The following is a 22,593-nucleotide window of genomic DNA, read 5'->3' on the forward strand; positions in this document are numbered from 1 at the left end:
TTATTGACAGTGGTCAAACTATGGAAGATGTAATTTGATTTTACAAATCAGATTCTGTGACAGTCAAGTTTGTTGATCAGATTTCCAAAGTCAACTGCAATATGCAATCTGATGACAAAGATGGTGCACCCTGGAACAGCCATGGTGTTTTTCAAGCAAAGGCATAGCAATATTTGCCTGTGTTCAGAATAGACAGAACCTCAAAATAGGTGAGATGTCCTTGAAAGGCTTCTTGATTTCTACAGAACAGGTAACAGCATCTCCGTGCACCTTCATGACTCACGGTGACACATATTTTAGCTTGCAGAGACTTATCAGACCTGACATTAGACTATTTTTGGTTTACTTTTGGGCTATTTTTTTACTCACCCACACAGAACAATAAAGTGAATGAAAGTGTCTCCTCTCCTCTTTTTTTTTTTTTTTTTTTTGGATACGACCTCTATCACAAGCCCCACACCATTTAATGATGTTCACATGCAGGTGTTTTTTTTTTTCACAGCATTAGAACTAGAACAAACTCTTCCAGAGTCAGACCTCTGAACACTTTTTGGATAATTTTTCATTTTCCAGCCTAAGTGTATGACCATCTCACATCCATCTACTCTTGAGCTAATTTCTCATCACTGCCTCTTACCATCAGATGTATTTATAGACATGGATCATATCCACTCTTAGCCTTTCTGCAGGATTAAAAAAAGCAAACTCTTTTAGTATCCTCCTGCAAAATCAGTACTCCATTCATCCCAGCACCCAACCACCTCACTTCTACATCTGTTTGATTAGGGTCCATCCTTCCCAGCTTCCCTCCTCCCCACCACCACTGCCCTGTAGGGTGACAGTAAGCTGCTAGTCCTACCACACACTGACATCCTTCTCCTTGCTCCTTTAAGGACCTGTTCTTATTAAAAGTTACAAGTAACAAATAGACAAGCCTATAACTCTTCTTACACTTCATTCCACTGGATTTCACCCCACTTCTAATTACACCAGCGCTCAAGGTTTCTCAGCTTTCTATGAAATGTTCCACTCTGTTACTGGACCAACAGCATTTACCACTTCTGCCGTGTGTATCTTTTAGACACAGTCATCCTCTTATTGCAATTCTAGACAGCGCTAAACCAAATTAGGTTCAAGGGATCCTCTGAAAACCCACTGGTGGTCTGCTCTCAGCACAGTGACTTCTCTTTTCAGGATGGCCCACCACCATCCCCACTCCCATCACTTCCCAGTCACTCTTATATAATTAACAGGAACAAAAAATAGACAATGTGTGTCAGATCAAAGGCCCCTATTGCCCAGTAACCTGTCACTGCCAGGGGGCAATAGCAGACATGTAACAACCAGGAAAGCACACAGAAACTATACCGGAAGGTGATGCTATTTCTTATTTACTGGTTGCATTTGATTCTTCTGTTATGAATTTGTCCAAATACTTTTCAAACCCACTTAAACTTTTTGGTATTTAGAACATTCTGTGTTAGTAAGTCCCAAAGTTTAATTCGAGCTGACTTGCTATTGCAGCAGGAAGTTCAACCCTTGATGTTACTTGAGATGTTTAATGAATGAAGCCTAGTTTTTGTCCATCCAAAGCTTTCAGAAGAGGACACTCCAGCAGATGTCTTAACAACAGAAGACTACAACATCAGTCTAACATGACCTACTTTTGGCGGTATCATGTCACACATTTTTTTCATAGATCTGTTGATAGTATGTTTTTCCATCAAAATTTGCTTTAGGAACTTGTATAGTATTGAGACTTGTGCTAAAGAAGGCGACTGGCATGGGGCTATGAGGAGCACTGAAAATTATGTCCATCATGCCGGTGGCTGTTTCCCTCTCAGAGGATCACCCTGATTGGGTAGGTCTGTGAAAACCAGGAACAGAGCCTGAATTTCATATACCTTTATCCAGGACTCCAGCCCAGAGACTGGCTCAAGCCAGCAGGGTCAGCTAAGCAGGGTTCTCTTCCACCTTGCCAACAATGACAGATGCTTATAAACCACACTCCCCCATCACCCATTTTGCCGTTGCTCTTGTATCTCCCTCACTGAAATCTAACGCAAAACAAATATTTAATCCTGGAACCACATTTATACTAATTTTCATTTCTATCCTACTGACTTGTATGTACATGCAAAAGAACCTTTTACTTCACATGCTTTGCGATTTACAGCTAAGCTTGAACAGTTGGCAAACTCTCCCTGTTCCTACATTTCCTGATATATCAGGATTTTTTCCATCCCCTGAAGACTTTTTGCTTATTCCCAAAAGCCTTTCTGAAACAGTTATTTGTCCAAATAAATACTGAGCCCTTCCTATATATTCTCTTCTTGCTTGCTTGGGCTATTGATTTTGTTTAGGCAGGAAAACCTTAGGTTTCTATCAGGCTCCAAAGCCCCTCCAGATTTACACCCCGGAGCTACCCTGCCCAAGGACTCCCCTGAACATTGGATTTTCGAATGTGAGAGCTGGAGGCTGTCCTGGTTACTACAATGGCAGCAACTCTCGGCCACCTCCAGGAAGGACTTGGCTACAGCACTCGTGTGCCATTTTAAACACCTTTCCCTACTGATATGCCACAATTTTATTACAAAGCCTATCCATCAAGCCCACAAACCAGAGCTACTCATTCGATTTTGCTCATTCTTCCATTTATTTTAAGCTGAGTCAAAGCATTAGCCTTGCTTGTCTGTTCAACAAGCTCGCTTGCCAAATCCAAACTAGCACTACCTATTACTGGTTGCTGTCATTTTTTTTTTTTTCTAAATCAAATAATGGCATAGCTGTCATATCTATGACTGTCTAAGCCCTTCTGATTAGCAGCAATTTTTCTGCAAGTAGATTTGGTTATTTAAAGTGTCCCATAACAATAAACCCAACTGGAAATTTTATCTTTTTAATATGAAAAATCTTCCTCATAGGGAAACTTGACCCATGAATCCTTAGCAAGTTTCTAGCGCTACCCTAATAGACTTTCTGTAATAAAACGCAACTTTGATTAATTTGAAATTAGCTGAAACCTAAAGTACTGCATTGAGCTTTTCCTGTTTCCCTGTTAAAAGATAAAAACTTACCTTCACCCATGAGAACCCAAAACCTGCTATATTATTTCAAATTTCATTACATGCCACTGAGTAGAAAGCTTGTTTTGCCCTTGTAATTTTGACAACAGCACTACCTAAACTGCAACCGTTCAAGTGGCTTCAAATAAAGACTTAAGACTGAGGAGGGCAGAAGAGATTCAACATGTTTTAAGGCCAATCATTTTTCCAGTATATTATCACATGAGCATTAAAAAAAAAAAAAAAAAACACAACACCATCAAGAGAAGAGATGAGGCAGCACTTATCTGAAGATTATAAGTGAGACTCAGGTCAAATTTGCATCTCACTTCCACTGAGCCTTTTTTTTTTTTTTTTCCTGTTTTCTACTTGCATGCTTGCCAATGAAGTGCAAAAGATTAAAATTTACAGTGATTTTTATTATACCAACTTTTAAATAATGACATCTGTAGTCAGAAGCTTTGTACTTCTATGTTTATTGTCAAACCTAAAACACAGATGCAACAATGTTGTAGTACAACCACTGCAAGCACAAAACACCTATATTTTAAGAGGTTTTCACAGACTGTCCCTCAGTTTCTTTCTTTCCCCAATTTTGCAACAAAAGTAATTGAAATGACCACAGACAAAGCAGGACAGCGCTAGGCTGCCTTCTGCAACAGACTCAACTGGGTACCTGTGTTTTACCATCATGCTCCCTAAATAACTTTAAAAAAAAAAAAAAAAATCTAATCCAGCAAGTTTCCTTTTACCAGAAAAGTAACATCTAGCCCTGTCTGTGTCCCCCCACCCCCCACCGATATTAAAGAGGTATACAAAAAAAGTCTTACCCAGCAGGATGAGTCTATGGCTTAAAAAAATTCAATAATTTAAATTTAATTTTAGATCTACAAGTGCTGCCAAGCACCACTTTATTTGTCAACAAAACATTTTGATTATTTGGCAGAACAAAGCAAGCTCCCTCCCTGCTTTCTCCACAGACATATTTGGCACCGGTTAATTTATATGTCTTTAGACATATGTCAAGTCTGAAGCTGTTTCAGGCTTTAACCCTGCAGAACTTCTCTCTTTTAAGTACTTGTTTCTCTTAAAGCAATAAGAGCAGCAAGTTAAAGCCAAGAAGTGATTCGATCCTGCAATGAAATGGTTAAAAATCAGACTCTGCTGATGTGTGCTTCTCTGATCCATTACATTTCTCCCAAGCTGAGCTAAGAGCTGAGCACCAAGTATCAACTGTAATATGATCCAAGAGTTTATGGAAAAAATAACTGCACATACCAAGCATGCACATTTAATAAGATTGTTTCCATTAAAATATTCGAGAAACATGATTTTTAAGATCTGCTTCTCTCTCTGACCGATTTTTAACGTTTCTCCTCCCCCCTCTCCTAAATACACACCTCCTTTCCAAAAACCAAACCCTTAAAAAAAAAAAAAAAAAAAGAAGAAAGAAAAAAGCAGTCCTACTGCAGGGAAGAGAGGCTTGAAAAACAACTTTGATTGGCACTTGGCCTGACCCACAGAGGAAGAAAAACAGTTTTTGGACAAAGAGCGCAAATATTTGAGCTCATTGACTTACAGGCTTTCTTAGCATTTTCAAGAACCAACCTGGTGCAAAACGTATCGGGAGAGACTGAATTAAAATAAAAGCAAAACCGGCATCACGTTCATCTTGGGCGCTCAGACTCAGTGCATTTGCACAGCTCAGCAATTTTAATTCATTTGCACTGGACAAACAAAAAGCACCTCAACTAATGCTCCCCGTTACGCAGATGTCGAGGGGAGGTGGTGAAGCGATCACACTCCTCCTGGAGCCCAGAGGGTCTGCGCAAGGGAGCGGCTGGTGACTGCAGGGATGGGGTTCAGCAGATTGGGGGGGGGGGGGGGGGGGGTAGGGCTTCTGGGGGGGCTTTTTTGATTATTTTAAAGCTCTGATTTTGGATGCCCCCTGCACAAAGACTTGACGGAGATCGCAGTGGTGAAATGGGCCTGTGAAATATGTGGATAAACTTTCCAAGCGAGGCCGGGCCCCAAATCAATCGTCCCCAGGCCATGGGGGAGGCCAGACGTCCCGCAAGCCCTCGGGGGGGGGGGGGAGGACAGGGGCAGAGCCTAGGGTAAGGGCAAGTGACAACCGTCCCAGGGGGCAGGAGGCGATGAGGGGGTGCGGGACCTGCCACCTCTCTGCAACCCCCGGCACACCTGGGGCCGTGTCCCCTCCGGCCTCCATCCCTCCGCTGCCCCCCCACCCTGCAACCCCCAGGCACTCACCCCCTGGCAGGCCCCATACAAACCCCCCCACACACCCCGTCCCAGTTGCCCCACAGCCCCCACTCCCCTGCCCCGGAGCCCCCTCTGCCCCCCCTCAATCCACCCGCCCCACTGCTGCCCTACGGCCCTTTTCTCCTCACGCGCTGCCCCCGCCCCCCAAGTCTCTGCCCCACCGCCCCGCTCCCCCAATCCCCTTCACAAGTCTCTACCCCACCGCCCTCCCGCAGCCCCCCCCCATCCCCCCCCACACCCCGGTACCTGTCTCGGCACCTTCCGGCAATTGCCGCACACCCGGTACTGCCCGGCGGCGGAGGCGGCGGCAGAGGCGCTGCCCACGGGGCCGGCACCGAGCCGGTTCATGGTGGCGGGGAGCGCGGCGGTGGCCGGGCGGGACGGGACGGGACGGGAGGGACGGGACGGGGGGAGGCGGCGGGGTGGCTCCGCGCCGCTCAGCAGCCCGCGCCGCCGGCCGCCCCCATCCTGCAGCCGCGGCCCCAGCTCCCCGCTCCGGGCCGCTGCCCCCGGCGCACACCCCTGCGCGCTCCGCCAATCCGCGCGGGCCGCCCCGCCCACCGCCTCGGCGCCCGACCAATGGCGGGGGCCGCCCGCCGCCGGCCAATGGACGGAGCTTTCTCCGGTTCCCATCTCCAGGCAGCCTCGGAGCAGGGGCGGGGCAAGAGGCGTGGTCAGCGCCGCGCGCGGGTGGGGAGGGAGGCGGGGCCGGCCGCGTCTCTGGGCAGCCTTGAGGAGAGAGGCGGGGCCGGCGAGTCGGCGCGTGCCTCCTCCCGGCCAATAGGGTGGGCCAACGGGCTCTATGCAAACGAGGCGCAGGAGGCCCCGCCCCCGTCGCGGGGAGGGGGTGAGGGAGAGGCGCGCGCGGGCGGAGGGCCAGCGGTGCCCCGGGGCGCCTCGAGGGGTCCCCGGGGGGCCCGAGTGTGGGGGCGCGGCGCAGGGCGAAAGGGTCACCGGTGCGATAAGGTGCGGGCCTCAGCCTCCCACCCCCACCCCCATCCCCAAAGCCGTGCACCCGTTAGTGGGGGGGGGGGGGTGCTCGCTGCTGCCGGCCGAAGGCGTCTGAGGGGCGGTGTGGGGGGGGAGGGGGGCTGATGTGTGGAGGACGAGCCGCTCTCTGTGAGCGCCCGCTCTGATGTGGCAGTTTGTACATGTAGGGACAAGACTGCTCTGCTGCCAGGCAGAATAGGATTAGGTATTTGCTTTAGGGGAAGTTGGGAACGTTTGGAGCGCGCATGCGAGCGTGTGTTTGCCTCAGGTTGCTGGATTGTTAGAAATGATGAGTCAGGTTTTCTAGACTCCATGCTAATGCACGGAGATGGAGTGTATAATTAGGACAGAGAGAAATCTATAATCTGCAGCCTAGGATAGCTGGGGTATAAACCTCTTTTTTACATCATAGCATCACTGCAGTTTTCCTTGTTTGTGTGCTCTTTAGATTTTAAATATGCATATATGAGCTTTAACAGGAGTAGTCACGCCAACATCAATAAAAGTTTGTTTATTAAATGTTGAATGCTACATAATTCCTATTTTGAAAGATGATGGTATAGAAGGATTTGATTTTGTTATGGAAACAGAATGCTATAACCCGATGAAATTTCTAAGAAGATTTGGGGTGTTACATACATTGTTTTCAAGGCTTCTCCCAGCAAAACGATTGTAACTCAGCTGCTTGACAACTGTGATCTGCTTTGTATGGGAATACTTTCTATTTTTGCAAAATGAAGCCTTGTGTAATTTAGTCAACCAGCTGGCTAAAAAGGACACAATGCAATTAGTAATTTACATATCTTAAAGGAGACTGATTGAACCTAGATCTGACTGTCTTTGAGAACTACTGAAAAATTTCTCAGATCAGACTTTGCCACTGTAAGTAAAGACCCATCCAGAGCAACACCCTCTTCCATCCTTCCCCTTCCATCCGTTTCCAAAGGGATATTTTCCTTAGACAGAGCAGCCTTCAGCAGATGGGCACTCAGTGGACTCCTCTATTGCCAGTCAGTTCAGTGTGGAATGCATCCAAATGTTATAGTCACAGGCAGCCATACAAAATACTTGGAGAGGAATAAATGGAAGAGGGTTTTTTTTTTGTGTGTGTTTTTTTTTTTTTTTTTTTTTTTTTTTTTTCCCTAGCAGTGTAGCTGTGGAAATGCCATCCTAACATGAGAAAACAGTTTGCTTGAGTGCAGGTACTTGCTTTGCCCTGTCCAAATCCCACATGCTGCAGCATGGTACAATTAAAACAAGTGACAAAGGGAAGCCAAACAGATTAGTTTTCATCATCTAATCCGAATGTAATGTTAAAATGTACATAAACAACATGAATGATGTAAATAGCTTATTATTTCTTGCTGAATTGCATGATAACGTTACCTGAAATTAGAAGTTTTAAAAGAAGATCAGGGTTGTTATAGCCACAAGCAATGGAGAGTTGACTCAGCTCAAGCAAGATCACTTTTGAGTCATTTGCTGTCAAAGTTCCTGCTTCAAAACTCAAACCCATTGGCAAGTATGGTAGCAGACAAGTTTGAAACACAGATAGAATGCTTTTGACTAGAGTTAATATTTAACATTGGAACGTTGGCAAATATTCAGATTTCAATAACAACATGCATTCATTTATTATATTTTCACAGTGGCAAGTACGCATGACTGGACATCTTCAGAAATGTGGCTGGGTCCCATTCATCTGCATTAAAATTACTTCCACCTTGAGTGACAACTTCAGACCTTTGGCAAAGCCCAATAAAACTGGAAAAAATTTCCGTTAGGCTGGCTTGTAAGGCAGTTTAAAATTTGAGAAATTTGATACCTAGTCTCTGTTCTGCCACAGACTTCTTGTGAAAGGGGACGAGACATGTATGTCCAGATGCTTGAAGTATTTGATTGACTAGCCCTCACTTAAACTATGAGCACTTAAGCACCTTTGTGGCTCCTAGTCTTGCCTTTCAGTACTTTAGTATCTGAGAAAGGTCAGGAGAAGCATAAACTTTTAAAGTGTTTCATTGTTTTTGGAAACAGCACAGTAAATGGAAGTTGCCTAAAATCCTTTCTTGCACCCAGCAAAAACTCTTGGATATCTTTTCTGAAGTTCATTTTTTCATCTGCATTTTCTTTTTATATAGAGTTCTAATGCCTAATAGAGATCAGAAGTGTACCTAACTGGCCCAAGTGCAGTACTTATTCAATATCAGTATTAGATAATTAGTGTATAGATTAGAGGCAATATCAGAATTTTCAAAACACCTCAGTTCTGTCTAGATGCAGTGTTTGGATATGAACTGTTGTGATTCCTGTGGCACTGATCCTGTAAAACACCGTGTATGTACTCAGCCTACGCCACCTGCAGAGTCTTACTGCCTGCAAAGACTTGTGCATGTGTGCCTGATTTTAAGCTCTTGTCTTGTTCCATTTTGAGTTAAATGTGTACGAGTTCTGCGGAGTAAAAGCCTCTCTTTGTACAAGCTGGCTTCTTGGTGAACATATCCACATTCTTGCAAGTTCTCCTTGTAAACTTACTTCTTAAAAGAAAGTATTGCAAAAAATAATTAGTGCTCCCTTCACAATTGTCTGACAGTTTTTATGCTCCAACCTATACCTCTCTTGCCATCCACTGCTGCGGATTTCCTTCAGTTTTTGCCCAGTTACTGAATTGTAAAGGAGAGGAGAATCCTGAAATTAAGTGGTAATTGAATTACAAGTAGCCTGGCATCTTGACCTGCCTGGAAATTTTAAGAAGGTCATCAGTTCTATAAACTCAACCAGTCCTCTCTGCTGAGGTCACTTAGAGAGGTTGTAAGTTATTGCCATGTGTGGGAAAGGTGGAGATATTTTTTTTCTTGGTGATACGGAACATACTGGCTTGAGACCATCTCATCCTTTCAGAGAGATTACTGACCTGCAGAGATAGAGTTGCACAAGTGGTTACAGATTTAAACAGATTTTTTATCATCAATGATCATAACTTTTGCAAAGTTTAAAAAACAAACATGGGGGTGAAACAACAGGGCAGGAGCAAACTTAGAAAGGAAGTAGGGATTTCTCTGCCTCCTGAAATCATGAGATGCATTTTTGGCAGACACATTGCAGCCAGGTGCGGACTGTTGCCCTCGCAGCAGGACTGAATGAGATGTGATGGCCTTTGCCAGGAGGTCAAAGTTCTCCTAATGCCTTATGCAGCCTTTACACTAACATGGTTCAAATGGATCAGCTAAGAGACATCCAAACATTGAGCTGCTTTCATCCCCCAGAATGAGCATTTATACTAGTGTTTAACAGTGTGATACCAGCTTTGAACTCCTGCTGTGTCTGCAATATTTCTGCCTGGAATTTCCTGAAGAGAAGGTTGAGAGCTGGACCCAATGCATCTCCATTGCCTTCCAGAAAGAATCACACCCAGCAACCATCCACTGTACAACCAATCTGTGAGACAGCACAGAGCAATAAGCATCTTCTTACAGCAAGAGCAATAAGAAGATGCTCTGCAGATCAGTTGTACAAAATTGACCATGCTGTGTGTCCTGGAAAAGTCATCTTAGCTGCACTGTGCTGTGCAGGTGCTGTGGGAGTGCTTGGGAAGTCCACACAATGCTTCCCCAAGATGTGCACCTACTGTACAAGTGTGCAGTCCTTTTGTTGTTCAGACATTGATGCAGCAGCTTGATGCTTCCTGAAAAGGTTGGATTGACAAAATCAAGTGCTGTAAAATTGAACTTGTTATGCAGTGAATATATTTGTGATTCACAGACCTCCAGTAGCTTGAAGAGAGAGGAAGGGAGGGGGCAGCTGCCGTGCAATAGCTCTGACTGGATTGCTGCAAGACTAGAAATCCCACATGAAAATTAAAAGACCCTCAAGTTTTGCCCAGGAGCAGGAAAAGAGAGCATGCCTGAGCACCCAGCTCTGGAGCCTTACACACTCTCCCCATCTGACTGCCGTGATAAAGTGCTGGGCATGTGGTTAGACAAGGTGATTGACACATGTCACATGCCTCACATTTCATGAGTCCATGAATCATTCACTAAAGCCATACTGAACATGGATACATAGCAAAATAGATGTGGTTTCTCCTGGCCAAAAATCCAGCCCATTTTGCCATTATGACAAACGTGTGATAGCCCTGCCTTCATTATCATAATTTTTGTTGCACTGTTTTAGTATCATTTGCACAGAATTTATATTATGTTTAGGGGAAGGAAGGGCAGCAGATAAAGTTTGTGCCCTGAATGATGTTATGCACACTTCAACACTACAAAATTATTTCCCATCCTTATGATTACACATTCTAATTTGCAAAATGAGTGTTCAGATAATTGCACGAGGCAGGGAGATGTGATGGTTTGTGGAATTCTTCCTCGAGGGTGGGGGTACACACCTTTTAATTTGTGGCGTTTAAACCCTGACTAGATAAAGCACTCAGAATTGTGTTTATTGTAAGAAACAATTATGGCCCAGCCCAGGATAGTGAGCTCGCTGACCTAATAGGCCTTTTTAATATCTAATTTCTTTGACAGTTAAATAATTCTAAAAAGCATTAAATCACTACCCAAATAAGAAACCTCTTCTCTCCTTATGTTCTTCTGTGGTTCGCATGATAATTCGCTAAATATATTTCAACATGTTGTTTACTTCAGTTTAGCCTTCTGAGACCACACTGGCCTGTAAATAGGGATCATCTGGAAACAAATAGGTTATGCTTTGAATTAACTTTGGAAGTATTTTGGCCAGTACAATTTTTGGGAGTGATACAGCAGGAAAATGCATTAATTGGAAAAAATCTGAAAGGCAGGACAGGATTAGCCTGGTCTTACTCCCTGCAAAAAGAGGATTGCAAGTAATCCCTTGCAATGTATTTGTATCAATATTGAAGATGAAGTCCTACTGAGCAGATTTAATGACAGCAGCAGAACTATCCTTGGTGACAGAAATGGCTCTCCCCTCCAGGACTGGAGGCAGAGTTCACGGGGTGGACACGGATGCCTGGGGTCACACACATGGAGCAGGGACAACTCTGGAGCTCAGCACTGGCCGCGCAACTGCCATGTGAGGCAACAGCCACGGCACTGGGAAGGATGCACCAGAAGTTTCATCCCTCTCCTAAGCATGGGATCATCAGCCTGCATCAAAGCTGCAGTTATGACATCTCTGTGAGATGTAGGTGTCCCCCAGTGCCGTGGGCCTGGGTCCAGGTGTCAGGATTTCCTCCAGAAGACAGAGAAATTCTGCTGGCCTTTGTCTGGGAAGTGGGAGCTCCTGCCTCAGCTCCCAGCTATATTGCACATTGCTGGAGAGTACAACCTAACCATGACACCGTAGGTCAGGCTGGGTAAAAACATCTCGAGCCCTCCTTTTGCAGCCAGGATACCATGAGGCAAAGAGTTCAAAGGCCAAGGTGCCAAAAGAAGGCAAGTAGGAGGCAGCTGGCTCAGATATCTGCTGGCTTGAGAGGTGAACTGTAACCCAGGGTTTTCCTGCCTGTTTCCTTCCACTGCTTTGGCTCAGTTCTGTGCCCAGCCAGTGTGAAGTGCACAAATGTCTTTGGCTGAAAAAATCTAAAATTTCTCAAGCAGCAGAACTTGTCTGTTCATATTTTGCAAATGAAACACATGGTACGGCATGATGCCACATTAAGGATGGAGCTGATCAGTGAAATTAGCTTCCTGTATTCACTGGCAATGTTGACTTTCATTATTTTCAAATAGAAAATACAAATATAAAAAACAAATACAAAACTCAGCAGCTTTTGGGATATGGCACATAATTTAAGTCCACTTCTCACTGAAGGCCCTGTGATATGAACATAAGTATGTTAGAAGATCAGACTGAATTATGACAGTTTTATTCTTTGTTTCTAGACAAAGAAGAGCTGAAGTGCTGAAAGACTTGCATTTGTTATGAACTTGGCTTATTTTGATTTAAAAATGTTTCTACCCTGTTTCATTATTTTTCTGACAGTTACACCCTGAAAAAACAGAGTGTCAGTGCAAGCAGGATTTTCTCAGAAGGTACCACACTTAGAAGGAAATAGGCATGTGAGTGAAGGCAGTTAGCACATGGGATCTTCCCCAGCAAAATCAGCTAAGTGCTGAAGGCTTGTTTGAATGGTGTGTTTCTTCTTTCATCGATCACCATCCGGATACCAGGGACATCCTTGGACAGGAGAGGTCCCAGATTTTGAGATTCAGCCTTAAAGAAAGACCCCTGGAGGAGAGCTGGCTGACTGAACCAGCAGCACAGCATGCCTGTGCTGAGCCACACAACCTGCTAACCTTGGCACTTCTGCCTCCTTCCCTCGCACACAGCCAGGCAGTGCCCACCGGGATATACCAAAACAGCAAGCAGGATGGGCCCAGCCATCTGGCACTGAAGAGCAAGAGAAAAGAAACAGCAGCTTCCCTGGACCAACATCAGCCAACTCCTTGCTGCTCTCATCTCCTCTAGCCTGCCTGTCTGCCTGCCGCCTGATGGAAATGCAGGACTCCTACATGTAGATTTTCCTTTGAAGACTCTCTGACCTATTTCAGCCTGGCTTTGCAGTCGGCATGAGTTCTATTTATAATGTCAGGAGAGGGGAAAGGGAGGGTCAGGCTGGAAGGGAATAAAAGAGTGTAAGCAATGCACCTTGCTCTGCTGGTGAAGTCCTGGCAGTCACAGCTTCAGTGCTGGAGCCTCCGAGCTGGAAATGGCAGAACCCGACTCCTGCTTGGGCAAATAAATGAATAATAACAGGGGTCATTGCATCTTGCTCTGCTAACTTCCAGATCCGTCAGGTAAAACTGAACCTCAGGCACACAGACCTGACTATTTACTATCACCACTGAAGCATTTATATTGATGAAGATTCAGGAGAACGCTGGACAGCAGAATCGGAAATTACTGTTTTATAGGCAGAGTGATGCCTTTGTACAGCACAAGAGCATGATCTGAGATGGAAAACATAGAAGGATTGTATTTCTACAGCAAGGCCATGTCTTAAGAATTTTATTTGTTCTCATTTCTATTACTATGTCCTTTTACAGGGAGAAATAACTTCTTTTAGTCACGTTATATTGCTCTTGAAACGTAACCTTCCTCTAGCTGGGCTCTATAAATCACTGGAAATCATGGATTTTCTTATAAACAGACTACAGATCAGCTTAATTTTTCAGTTATTTCACTCCCTCACTTCAGAAACAGTATAGGCCAAATTCTTCCCTGGCATAACTCAAGTCCTGGTACTCCTGTTCTGGGAATGCTGGGCCAAATTCCCACTCCCTGTTTTGTTGATACATGTTCAGAGCCACTCTGCTGTAATCACTGGAGTCACATGTCATTAACACTAATGTACTGCTGAGCAGAATGTAGCCCTCTCTATAAATATCACTTTGGTCAAGGGAAGCAAGGAAAATAATGCTAAATGTGGCCTTAAGAATATTACTTACTCTGTTGAAAGATCATTCGCTCTTGGCTTAACTTATTTCAGGCATGGCAGTCTGGGAAAGAAGTTTATCTGTGAGTGAAATGAGACTCAATAAGAGTCAATAAGACCCAATGTATTGTGGTATTAATAAGTGTATATTTATGCTGAAGCATGCTAAACGTCAAACTCTGGATATAAATATCAATGTCTATTGAATTTCAGGAAGAGATGACTGGTGGTAACCATGCTCATTGTCATTCTGCAATATGTAATCTGTATTTACACAGGGGCTATTCATAGGCACGTTCCTGTTGGTAGGCAGAGAATTTGTCTCTTCCTAGTCAGTTTATGAGACATTAATTTCTTCTCTTACTTCCCTGGCAGGATCATTAGATTCCCTTTGAGTAAAATAGCAGTGATGTGCTACTGTGCAAGTAACGTGAGCTGAAAGCACTGGAGAAAGAGTGACAAGAAGTCGACCATGGGATGAGGGTAGCGCTTAAAGGCAAAGGGGGTCCTGCTGCCTCGAGCAAGTTCCTGCAGCTGGTGGGTAAAGCATCCTCCTTGCAGGCTGGGGATCCTCCAAACCTCCACATCGACTTTTCCCCACGATAAAATGTGGTATGCGTGCATTTAATCAGAAAACATGTCATAAGCAGTGGGGACAAGTCATACTGCAACAGAAGGATGTGGTTTATAAGCAGTGTCTGTAATATGACTAAGCTAGGGGAGGCAGAAGAAAGTGACTGGTAACTGTTTGTCAGTGTGGTGAACAACTTGCAACTGTGCCAGGTAATTTTGTTGGTTGTGTTCTGAGCTGCCACATGCAGCTGGTGTTAAAGCATCACCAACTTGTTTGGCTGTGGGTAGTAGAGAGGGGCACAAGTGAATAAATCACGACTTTGGGTTTACAGACCTGTAGCTGTCTGCCCCAATGGAGAGAAGCTTACATTTAATCTGAAAAACACTGGACAAAATAGTTGCTGTCTGGTAAAAAAAGTGTCAGATAAAAAAAGTACATGGAGATCCACTCATGCAAGGTGCTAAATGATGAAAATAAAAGTCCAGAATGAGCAGTTATCTGTGGAGTTATCAAAGAACATTGTCTACATTTGATAAGCCGCAGAGAAAGTAAAACAGGAAAATACTCAAACTGAAGACAAAGCTGATGTGGCTGCTGAGCTCTTGATAATGTCATCAATGGGAAGAGCTCAACAGGTCATGCACTGAGTATCTGAAGTTATCCGAGTGATGGACAGAAATAAATTTTATTCTTCTCACCAAGAAAGGCAGTGTGGTAGTTTTAGTGTGATCTCATTTTCTTCTGCTATCAATGCTTTCCTGCAGTTCATGCTGGAGTGATTAGCCAAGGCAAGATTTCCTGGGAGAGCTACAAGTCCTGGTGGGATTTTAGCCATCTAATTAGCTGCCGCTTGTTAGTGCAGGGGAAAAGATGAACAGCAGATTTTCCCTCCCTCTCAGTACCATGGTTGCATCCATCCCTGAAAGCTGATGTGCCATCAAAACAGGAGAATAGTTCTTGTCTTGGGTAAACCAAGGCATGGCCATAGCTTGATGCCCAGACCTCCAAGCTTGTATTTCCTAGAACTTGTACTGACACAAGGACAGTTGTGTGTTGGAGCTGGTCCGTGAGCAGAGCAAGTTACCTTCCTCAATGCTGGGCTGAATGTCTATCCCTCTCCCAGCCTCTGAGCAGAACCAGTAAGCAGTATCATGGGCCTCCAGCCCATCGCATGATGCTACAGTTCCATCAGGCAGCCTTCCCTGGGAGGACAAAGAGATGACTGAGAAGAGCCTGTAGGAAGTCAGGCAGGTCCTGGGCCTCTGAGTTATCTTAAATGTCTTGCCTAATTGCTGCAAAATTTCCAGAGGACTTGAAGTTAAGTAATCTATTCGTATGCCAGGCTTACCACAGGCACTGCACCCAGACACCGGCTTTTGGGAGCTTTACTGATCTGCAAGTTTCACATTTGGACCCGAATGCACCCATGGTGAGGCAGTGGTGTGACGGGGGTTTCCAGACCAGGCTACTGTGTGCTGCAACTGAAATGTGATAGCTGAAATAAAAAATGGACCTACTTGGTACAACAGAATTATGGGCATGTGGCAGGCTTGCCATTTTTCACCCAGTCTGTTGTGGAAGTATTAACATGCTTTGCTCTTCATCTTTTAAGAGGATGATAGGAGTCCATGCTGCAGGCTCCTTACATCACTGAAGGCACTGGCAAACGTGTGGGCTTTGCTGAGGAGCTATTAAAAGCTGCTGACTGAAGTTAGACAGATGTTCACAGTATAATGAAAACCAAAGGTGGCGTGCATCTAGCAAAATATCCTGAGCAGCACCAAGAGACTTGCATAGGCTCTAGCATAAATATGCATTGGAGGTGAGAAATCCCTGAATAGTTGTGTTTAATGCTTTTCTTTGCACTTCTGTTATGCCTCTTTCCCATGAAGATCCCTGGGACACTTGCAGTCTACAGTGGCTAGCAACTTTTCTCTTAGATTAAGAAGCAAAAAAGTAGAAAACAAGTAGACCCTCCAGAGGTGGGGATGGGCTCTCTGCCTTCACAGGCAGTGTTCAAATGACACTGCAATCAAAACCACACTTCTCAGCAAGTGAGGTTGCAGCAGTGAATTTGAATGAAACTACAGGAAGAGCTGGACATTTTAAACAAACTCTGCCATTTCTAGGTCTTCCGTGGCTTATCTGTATGACCTCTGCTCCAAAGTTTCTCCATGGCCAGAGGCTGCAGCGCCGTGGAGCAGGAGTCCCGCCGGTAATTGCAGAGGTCAGGCAAGTGCAAGGGTTTTGGCTTCTGGCTGGCAAAAATGGGACTCTCAAGCCACAGATGAGAAACAGCGATACTGAAACTTCATCTGAGACAATCGCTACGAGGAAGATGAAACCAGCAGTTAAGGGTGTCGGCGTGAAACGAAGCAGCCAGTCAAAGAGGCACGTTGGCTTCAGGCACCTATGAACAAAAGGCCGTTTCATGAAGACGATGCCCTGGGAACAGTGCTGGTGGGGGGAGGAGGGCAGAAATCAAAGAGCGGGCAAAAAATAAGGTGGCTGGATATCAGTGGACAGGGTGACTCCAAAGGCTGCCAGTCCTCCCAGCTGAGATGAATGGTTTCTTTCTATTTACGTAGATCCGTATGCAGAAAAACATTATAAGTATGATCTAAGCAGAGTCACAGACATTTTGGCGCCTGGGCTGTTCCCTCCTCCCACTCCAACAAGCAGGGCTTGACCCGGGTGGTGAAACGCATCCCGCAAGCCCTGCACGTTGCACCCCACGCCACGCGGAGTGCCGTGCACAGCATGGACTGCCCTTCTCCCGCCATTTCGCACCCGGGCTCCTCCTGAGGGGCTGCCTGCAACAGGGTGACCCCAGCACTCAGAGGGAGGGTACGTGGGAAACACATCCCCCCTGCTCCACCAGCGCTACAGACCTCGACCATATCCCATACCCTTTAGCACGCATCTCTGCATGCATTTCGCTTTGAATTCAACAGCACCAGCAGAGCCTCAGCTGCCATCCCAAGTTGAGCATGTGCTGAAGTGCTCTGTGAGCAGCCAGCTGAGTCATAAGCCGATCCAGCAATTCCTATTCAAAGGCTGCTGTCTCTGCCCTTGTGGAAAATGCATTTATTGTTTTGGTTTTTTGCTTCTTTGTGCTAAGGTTCAAGCAGTGCTTTACTTGTTATTGCATGTAATGGTTTGTACGCAGCACACCAGCCCAGCGAGATCTGATGCCAAGATACAGGCAGCACCGGGACCGAGCAGGTACCGTTGGTGGAGCCGAGCACAGCAGGGGGTGACATGGGTGGGCTGCACTGTGCATCCACCCAGCATCAGATAAACTGGGAAACTCATAAACTACCCAGGTAGGATGAATCTGAGTGTAAAGCTACTGAAGCGAGCAATTGGACTTTCTTACCTCAAGACTGAATTTATCAATTTATTTGTAAAGTAACACGCTTTTCCCCTTGCAGTCTCTGGTCACCCTGTGCAGATGGGTGAGATCAGAGAGGGTCTCGTCTCCTCTCTCATCGTTCACAAATCTGGCTGCAGGCTGGACTTTGCTGCAGGCTTCTGGGGTGACCTTGGGGCATGTACTTTTGCCTCCCACCTTGGGAGGGGCGATGTGATAAACCCAGTTTTGTATTTTATTCATGTAAGTGAATACAATGGGAGGCATCTGCCTGATGACTAGAGCCCTGCCCCTGGGCTTTCCACCTCTCCCCAGTGCACCGCACTGTGCCCAGCTCCCTGGGGTGGTGATCCCCTCGCCAGCACCTCCCCAAAAGGCCCATGGGTGAGGTGGCTTTTGGGTGCTGTCACCTAGCAGGCGTGGCATACATACACCCTCCCCAGGCACCCAGCGCTCACCCCAGTTGCTTGGCAGTCGCTCCCTGTCACCCAGCCTGGGCCATATGCATCACCTGCTGGCAACCAGCACACCAAAAGGAGAATTAAATAAAGATACACATTGTTATTGGCAGGATGATGACTCATTATCCCCATTTTAGAGGCAGGCTAGCAGGCCATCACATGCCATAACAAGCTAGCATAGAATCAACAATAAAAAAGTAGAAAGTCCAGGTTTCCTCCTTGCCAGCCCCTTTTCTTACTCCCTGGAGGGCTGCCCTGCAAGTGCATAGGGAGCAGACAGATTTTGGCTTGGCAGTGCTGTTTGGAGGAGGGGAGGAGTGCTGGGCCGCCAGCATCGTGTGCGGCAAAGTACAGAAAAACCCCCACCAACAATCCCACAGCCTTTGAATGGCATCATCTTCCTTTGTAAACAGAATATGCAGACACTTTATGCAACTCCTGGTAAATCAATCGGGTTTCCATACTGTTAAAACATGGTAATTAGATGTTTGCTTATCTAGTGCCTTTGCAACAGGAGCATTTTGACTCTCTACTAATTTTACTGTTGTGTGTATGTCATTTGTGCTCTTAGTGTTACTGCCATGCTGCTAACACCAAGTGTTAAAACTAATGATTAGCACACCCAAAATAACACCACCTAACCTCTGCATTATTTCCATTCTCGAGTATGAACTTCTAGTGCTTGCCTTTTCAAGCTTGCCTAAAAAAATGTAGTTTTAACTTTCCTTTTAAATGAAAACTTAATTCAGTGCATCATTCCAGGAAAGGAGACTTCATGAGAGTCATCGAACATGCAGACTTACAGTAAATCCCCGAGAACTGGTAACATTGGCAGTTCCAAGAGGCACAAATCAGGCTGACAGCTCTGGTTTGGTATGTATTGTACAAACACAATGAAACTCATCTGCCCAGCTCACAAGTCATGGAGACAAATGTGAAAAGGTTGGAGTGGAAATGGAGGCACGGGAAGATGAAGTGACTTGGCACAGGACACGGTGCAGGTCATGGACACAGCTGAGAACTGAACTTTTGAATCTTTCTACGGTGGCACACTCCAGAAACCGTCTGATTTGACTGTACTATTACTTAGGTTATACTGTGAGCTCTCCCTCACCAGCAGAAAAATCAATTGCAAGCAGAGATGCTCTTTAGCTAAGGGCATTGCACAGGACATCTGGTGATACTGCAAAATCTTAATTTAAAGGGACAGTATCCAACAAGTGAGGTGGAGATTTTGACTAATAATACTTTTATAACAGCCATTGTTATGAGAAGTCCTTATTTATGTTTCTGCCTAGTTGTTGCAAATAAAGTAGGTCCTTGGATGTAAGCTTTATTTGAAAAACCAACAAAGGAATAGGACGTTCAAATGGCTGCTTTTATTGAATATGTGCAACAGGCAGCACTTTGCTACAAGGTACTCTGGTAGGCATCTGGTCACTTCTGCTGTAGTTATTGAAGTATAGAGGGTGGTGAGGGACATAAATAGGCTCACAGAGTATTTAGAGGGTGCTGCAGTTACCCTTCTTACCCCCTACAATGGTCCACTGTGTAAGAATGAGGTAGGAAAAAAGAAAAGATGCTTAGGCGACTTCAGAACTGAATTTATATTAAGTAAAAGGCTCAGGCTTTCTTTTAAAAGCAAACTGCATCTTCCTTTGTGGTTCATACCCTCCTTTTGTTACCCGTTTCAAAATGCCACTGCATCAAGAGACCCTGTTTGGCACACAAAGCTAATCTCCATTCTTAGTCCATCACTACTCTTGAGCCAAATTCCTTGGCCTGTTTTAGCATTTGCAGTGCACCAGATAAAGGATCAATGAATGAACAAACATTTTCCTCTCAGGAGTTCAGTACGTGTTTGCACAGTTTCATGAACAACTCTTGGGCTTTATTCAGCTCACCTAAGTTATGTGCAGAGCAGAGGTGTTTAAGTTAGGACCACAGATATGCCAGACTCCCTTTGCAGTGAATGGGGAGGGGTGGACCTTTTCAAGGGGTAAATCAGTCCATTTAGCACCTGAAGCATTTCTGGAAATTCCTATAATCATGGGTGATATAGGATGAGTCTAAGCCTTACAGTATGTTGGTATTTCAGGATTTACTTGCGTCTGATCCTGATCTTTGATTTCCCTTGTTACTCCAGGTGCAAGTATCCCTGCTAATACTGTCCCCGTGCACGTAGCCATGCCCTCCCTAGTTCTGCAGTCACCATGGTCTGGGGACACCCCATGGTTCCTGGGTTGTTCCATGGCCATGTCTGGATGCCCAACTTTGTACACTATGAGAGAAATGATTGCATCTCCCCAGGGCTCTGGGCAGATCAGCCCCTAAGGCTTTAGCTCAATAAACAGAGACACCTGAGGCTACCATTAGTACCCACTCTCCAGCTGTGGGTTCAGAGCAGGAAGACAACCCAAGTCTTGGTGTTGGTGAGAGTCCTGTCATGGTATAGACAGGAGAAATCAGGATCCACAGTGTGGTGGGGACTGTTTCGGTAGCCACTTACTGCCCCGAGTCTTGGTGGCCCTGCTTCAGTAAGGAGGTTACACAGGCTGTTAAAATGGAGGTGATTGGTATGGGTTTTAGTAGACATAAATAGCACAGTAACACAGGATGGGTAACAATGAGTCCCAGACCTCTGTCCCAAAGGAGGCTGCACAGGTGAAATCCTTCATCCACATAACGAGTGGAAGATCATCAGCTGACCCTGCACACCCGGCCTGAGTGCCCCAGCCCTGCAGCAGGTGATGAGGATTCAGGGTGCTGCGGAGGCTGAAAGGATGCCCCAGACAGCTTGCCTGGAAAAAACACTTCTGTCTCAAGTATGCCCTCCTGTTTCCAGCTCTGAGTACTAGTTCCCATCCCTTTTGTGATCCCAGAACAGTCCTTTGTTGACAGCAGTAGTTATTTATACAGACAAATGAAGTTAGGAAAGAGCTTGATACCTTTTAAATTGCATCTGATGAAACCTGCCTGCAAGGGACACATTGGTGAGAAAGCTCCAGGGAACCCTTTGGCTCTCAGTGCTGGGTTCATCCATCACAGCCACTCCATCAGCCCTAGCTCAGGGTCTTCATAAGTTTGTGTGGAAAAGTCCCTGCCTGCTCAGCACTTATGAACCCTTCTTCCAGTTGGTCTCATGGTCACCACAGAGCTGGTGCTTTGGCTGCTGCAACACACAGTGACTAACTGATGGGCCAGGGCCAAAGCTAGAAGGCTTAGAGTTTGCTTCTCTTCTTGATTTTTTTTTTTTTTTTCTTACATGCACAAAGTATCTTGCATTCTTCTGAAGTCAGTAAAAGACTTTCAGGTAATCTTCACTTGCCTCAGTTCAGACCCTTCACGTGGAATTAATTTTCAAGCCAGTTCCAGTAGCATCTAGTGAATCATGTACTTTCTGAAAGCTGACCATCCATAGCACAAATACGCATCTGCAGACCTGGGGGGAGAGGAGAAAAAAAAAGAGCAAAGTGAGTGTAACAGAAGTAAGAGCAATATGGAAAAATAAGGGGTTTATCTTAACTTCAAACATTATTGGGAATGAGCTAGTATGGAGAGGTGACACTATTTTCCTTGCAGGCAGCCTACAGACAACCTGAAGATAAGCAGGTTGTGTTTTTGCCATATGTAATAGCCTGTTAAACTCTGTTTGCATTCAATTAATACCACAGAAACTCAGATGAAAACGGATCCCCGTTTTCGTATGTGCTTTTCAAACCCTGAGCTTTCCTTGCACTGTCTCCCTGCAGTGTGTTTCCAGGGTGGTGTGCTGTAACCCAAGGTGCCCATGCCACTAGGTGGATATTTCTGCCCTCCCTTGGTGCCAGGATGGGCACATGGCTGTGCTCATGATGACCTGAGCTGGCAGGAGACAAATCTCTCTCCTAGATCTCTACCTTGCTACATCTTGGCTAATTTGAGTGAAATTAATGTGTATTACTGTACCTAATCCCCTAGTTGCTCCAACCTGCAAAAATTCCTGTGAAGCTTGAGGCATGGCTGAGACCTGACTTTCCAAAGTGACAGGTACCAGCAAGTTTCATCGCTGCTTGGTGGATTTGGGAATGCAGGGTGTTTGGGAAATAATGGGTGCAGATACTATATAGGATGAAGTATGAAGGTAGGATTCACGGCACCTTGCTTTGGTCATTTAGGAGTGTAGTGCCACATTTCAGTGGCTCATCTTCTCCAGTCACCTGCAGAGGCAGAACCCCTCAGCAGATGATTTGTCTCTTCTGTTTATGATGCTCAGGTCTGTGAGTCACCATTTCTCTCTGCTGACTTGGGGAGCTCCTGCAGCACTGTCACTGTCACAAATCACAGAGGGACATTACATGACTCTTCGGACAGCTGCTTAACTTTGAGCCAGGGCACACCAGGGGAGAGAGAAACAACATGGAGCTGTGCTGGCTGTGGCTCCCAGT

At 45.5% G+C, this 22,593-nt stretch overlaps 1 protein-coding gene and 1 long non-coding RNA gene across 2 annotated transcripts in view; one reads left to right on the plus strand and one right to left on the minus strand.

Moving 5' to 3' along the window:
• Window positions 1-5,824, minus strand: part of SESN3 (sestrin 3) — a 44,819-nt gene extending 38,995 nt beyond the window's left edge. Inside the window, exon 1 of the mRNA XM_042791899.1 lies at window positions 5,595-5,824. Within this exon, the coding sequence (XP_042647833.1) occupies window positions 5,595-5,696 (102 nt within the window). The 5' untranslated portion in view covers window positions 5,697-5,824. The remainder of the gene's footprint in view (window positions 1-5,594) is intronic.
• Window positions 5,825-6,215: 391 nt separating this feature from the next.
• LOC122153364 lies at window positions 6,216-8,899 on the plus strand. Its single transcript, XR_006165260.1, has 2 exons — window positions 6,216-6,314; window positions 7,988-8,899. It is a non-coding gene; the product is annotated as an uncharacterized LOC122153364 (long non-coding RNA).
• Window positions 8,900-22,593: the final 13,694 nt, after the last annotated feature.

Source organism: Tyto alba, unplaced genomic scaffold, assembly GCF_018691265.1.
Source record: "Tyto alba isolate M040663 unplaced genomic scaffold, T.alba_DEE_v4.0 Super-Scaffold_2, whole genome shotgun sequence".
NCBI classification, from domain to species: Eukaryota; Metazoa; Chordata; class Aves; order Strigiformes; family Tytonidae; genus Tyto; species Tyto alba.